The 4,598-nt window shown below is 30.4% G+C and overlaps 1 protein-coding gene across 2 annotated transcripts in view; it reads left to right on the top strand.

The window, feature by feature from the left end:
* The window catches only part of LOC117167942, a 78,243-nt gene that overhangs the window by 27,184 nt on the left and 46,461 nt on the right, over positions 1 to 4,598 (top strand). The window contains exon 1 of one of the 2 annotated variants that reach the window (XM_033353199.1): positions 1,900 to 2,216. The exons of the other annotated variant lie outside the window; for it this stretch is intronic. Within the exon in view, the coding sequence (XP_033209090.1) occupies positions 2,172 to 2,216 (45 nt within the window). The 5' untranslated portion in view covers positions 1,900 to 2,171. Of the gene's footprint in view, positions 1 to 1,899; positions 2,217 to 4,598 lie in introns of those variants that run through there. 2 annotated transcript variants of the gene reach the window in all.

Raw genomic sequence — 4,598 nt, 5'->3', positions numbered from 1 at the left:
TACCGCGATTTCGCTGGAAGCGGGTGCAATTTTTCAGATTAGCACCCGCTCCCGGCGAAATCCTGCGGTTGTCCTTATGACAAATTTTTAAATATATATAGAAAAATAAAATTATTTTTGGTATCTCTCAGATACTTGTTTCTACAGATTTCTTCTTTTATCAACAAAAAGTCTTTCTTAATTTAAAATGTAATTTTGATTTCTTTTAGAAGAAATTTGATGTTTTTCCATAAAAATTACAACTGTTTGTTTAAAATCTAATCGGTTTTAGTTTATGATTCAACTATTTTGTTACAAATTTGTCTTTTTGGTTACGTTTAATTGTTTTTGATTTAAAATTAGAATATTTTTTGGTTAAAATATGAAATATTACATTTTTTGTTAACAAATCATGTTTTTTTGATTAAATTATACTGTTTTTAATGTTAAACTAAAATCTCTTTTTTGGTTGAAATATCAACTTCAAATGCATCTGCAAACGAATGAAACTGCCATTGCACGGTTAAAACTGCAAATGTTTTAGGTTAAAGCTTAATCTTTTTTATTTGTTCATTTGGCCCTTTAATTAAGTATGCATCTTTTCAGGTTGAAAATTTAACTATTTGGGTAAAAATGCAACTATTTTGATGAAAACTCCTCCCTTTATCCTGTAAGTTCAGCTATCTAATCTTAAATGTAACTATTTGGTCTATAAATAATTATTGTTGTTATTTTGTTTAAAAGTCATCCTTTTTGACCAAGAATGCAATGTTTTTGTTCAAAATTCGTCATTTTGGATAAAAAGTTTGTCCTTCTCGATTGAAAATTCATCTATCTTCTAAAAAAACTCATCTTTTTCGTTTCAAGGTTCATCTATTTCTTTAAAAATGCAACTGTTTGCGATTGAATTTGACTTTATCTGTTTGAAAATTCGACCATTTTGTTTAAGATTTATTTTTTTAGGTTGAAAATTCTAATATTTGGATATAAATTAAACTGTTGCGTTGAAAATTCGTCTATTTTTCTTCCTATTTTAACTACATGGCTGTTATTGTGACTGTTAAAAAACTAATTCGTTTGTTTCTTTGGAAATTCATTTTTTTGGGCTTAGATGTCAACTGTTTTGGAAATTTAGATTGAAAATTCATCTCTTTTGTTAGAAAATAATTCTCTTTTAGATGAAATGATTTTAAAGAATTTATTTCCCTAGTGTCCCTATATTTTTGTAAAAAATCACCCTAGAGTAGGACCTCTTGGATCCGACATAGAATTTTCAATATTTATATGTTTAAAAATATAGATATATGGTATTAATTATCATTTTTGTAAGCAGTTTTTATCATGATATAAAAATCACAAATTAAAATTATTTATTATACTAAACTTTAAATACTAATCCGAAAAAATGTAGGTCCTGTCCGAGAGGTTCTACTGAATTTCATGTGTTTTTAGTGCACTTTCGTCGTTGAATTTCTTATCTTATGTTTGTAAGTTTCGTGTTTTATTTGAGACGTTTATCAAATAAAATCGAAAAGAATAGTAGACTTAAAAATCTGGGAGGTGATCGAATTTGTGACGTCGCCCTTGAGCGTTACATAATTTTTGAATGGTCCATAATTAATCATATATAAAAAATAATGTTGGGCTGCGCCGGTATCCCCGATACGTACGATACATTATTTCCAACGATTTGACTTAACTAATTCCCTGTTTTCGAAAAAAGTAAATTTTAATTAATTCGGCTCATTAGGGAAGCAATTACACGTTCTGGCGCGTGTTACACATCAGAGGATGTGTCGCACGTCATCCTCACTTCTGGTTACTGGTACCGGGATCCAGTAGCGTTGAGGCGTTCTCCAGGCAGAAAACTTGCTGCGGAGGTGGATCGTGATTCGCCCAGTAAGTTCCGAGTGATAGCCCAGAAATGTTGTCTCTCAGTCTCCGTCGTCCTTTCCTCTCGCATCGACGACCCGCGACCGGTACCACTTTGACAATAATTTACCATTCACTTTTGACAATTGACAATTAATCACCTTTTTCTGCACTCTCTCTTGCGCAGATTTGATTCGCGCGATGTGATTGACAACGGTAAACTTTAATTTTATTTTCAAAAAGGAAATTTATCTTTCATTTTCCAAACTGAAATCGCCACAGTTTCCGCGTACGAAGAATTTTGAAGGTCTTCTGGAAATATGCACTTGGCGATTCGGACGTTCCTGGCACTGAACTTCATACAGGTACGGCGAACCCGGCTTGTGAAATTCTATGTCGATCGCTCTCAGAGTGAAATACCAGTGCAGCTGATCTCACTGCCGGCGAAAGTGGATAATTAGCCATCGGACTCCTTATTTATTTTGACTGTTTCGCTCGATATATCTTTTCTCTATGCAAACTAGTTTGGAAAATGTAGTCTTATGTTTAGTCGACTTCTATTTGCGATTAATATTTCCATTCGCTGCTTATTATTTAGTCGAGTTTGCGTGTTCTTTCGGTGTTTGTTTTGCCTTACAGTTTATTGACTTCAGCAAGTTTGGTAGTAATTTATTCATTTTTAACGTTATTAATAAAAAGCTGTAATTAAACTTTAAATTTTTAATCATTTTGTGCAAATTAACATAGAATATACATACATGTTTAAGACATATTCTCTAGTCCAGACATCTAAATAAGTAAGATTAGATTTATCCCCATAGAGCCATGTCGTTCTCTTTTTATTTCATAATTTAGTAATATTATCTATGCTTTTTCTGGTTACTAAATCATATTTGAATAGAAATTAGTCAAATCTACTAAATCGTTTCGTACAGCATCTAGCGCTTTTGCAAATTCCGTAACTAGTTGTTTTCACTATAAATTGTTAATGTATTCATATTTAACTAAAAATGATTAAAATATACTCCAAATCTATTCAAACACAGCGTGACGCTTTTTGAATATTCCAAATAAAATCAGTAAGGTACATAAGTGAGCAAAAATTCATTTACTACATATTTTTCTTAATTATTATGAGAAACTCTGAGAAATTTCATCTTGTGTCAGAAGGATGTTTCTTGACACAAAAAATCTCAAAAAGAATATTAATTACAGCAGAAATTAGCTTTTTTTGTGCAGTAAAAAAGAGATTTAAGTGGTCAAAAACAAAATAATGCTTTTGTTTCAAAATAACTTTTTCTTTGAGTTGTATAGGTCTAAAAAATGTAATCTATAGACAAAGGATGATTAATATAATAATAAACAAATGATACGAAAGAAAATTAGTAGTACTTTTTCCTGATTAATATTTAAAGAGTATGTGTACGTAATTACTCAATCAAGAAATGTGCGAAAATTCTCCATATATCGTGTTCAAGAAAAACCATGAATGGAATAAGAGTATTCAGTAACAAAATGAGAATAAATCGTCGCATGATTCATTTAATGAATTAATTTCAGTTTTTTGTTTTTTTTTGTATTAAAATAACTACTTAATTTAAAAAATTAACATTTAATCAAGATCAGATCGGTACTCTTTATTTTTTCAAATAGTAATTACTTTATTTTCCATGGAAAGATGTGTATAAATGCTATGATCTCTATAGTGAGAAAATGCGTACCATTCATTGAATATAAATTTTTTAATCATGAAAAAAACTAGAGTATGTACAAAACTTGAAACATTTAATTAAAAAATGTTACTTTTTCATGCATTATAATTGCCAGAATTATATGAAAAAAATTTTCCTAAGTTAAGTTTGAGTCATTTATCGTAATGAATTAAATTTTAGTCACATCTATATGATGTCTATTAAGTTAACTTAATTAAATTAAATAACAAAAAAAGCTTTTAATAGAGTCTTTGATTTTTATAAAATAGATTAAGATAAAGACAGAAAAACAAGGTTCGAATCCGACGCTAATTTCATAGTACTATTTCCCTGCAACAAAAATTAACCTTGGTAGTGTGAAAGGTGCAATGACACAAGGTATTGTTTCCCTCGGACTTGGGGTAACAAACGTCACTTGCTGTCAATTGTTCTTGCACTTTTGCGGCAAAAACAGTAGACGGTAGTTTCTTATCCGAAGTCCGAGCGAAATGGCAACCCATCTTGAATTTAGGTGTTTTAGGTGCAACAAAGTTTATCCTAGAGTTCTTACTGTGAAGTCATTAACCCTTAAACGGCCAAAACGCCACTACCGGTGCACTACTTTTCAACGACCAATAACTAAGACTATTTGACACTAGAAAAAATTGAGACATATATATTTTTATTGCTTAAGATCTCCTCTTTCCGACGGTGCCAATGAAATTCCTCAAAAAATTTATTTATTATCCCAAAATGCAGTTTAAACAAAAATAAACCTGATTTTTCGTGCCTATTTTTTTTTTGTGAACCATTTTCCAAAGCTTTTCGAGTCTGTAATTAACCTGGAATCTCACTAACCTGTGGAATAAATGTCTAAACTTTGAGAATCTATGATTCAAAGGCCGATTTTTCGTTTTAGTATTTTCAAAATGGCGTCTTAAAGGCAAAATTTTGGTGAAAACATTCATGAATTTTTTTACAATAAACGATGCGCTTTTTGGAAAAATCATCAAGAATAAAAAGTTCTTGTAATCAGCCAAGGAATACGCCTGAATT

The sequence above is a fragment of the Belonocnema kinseyi genome, chromosome 2 (genome assembly GCF_010883055.1).
Source record: "Belonocnema kinseyi isolate 2016_QV_RU_SX_M_011 chromosome 2, B_treatae_v1, whole genome shotgun sequence".
Taxonomy (NCBI): Eukaryota; Metazoa; Arthropoda; class Insecta; order Hymenoptera; family Cynipidae; genus Belonocnema; species Belonocnema kinseyi.
Note: the sequence above shows the minus strand (reverse complement) of the source record. Positions and strands in the feature narration are given on the sequence as shown.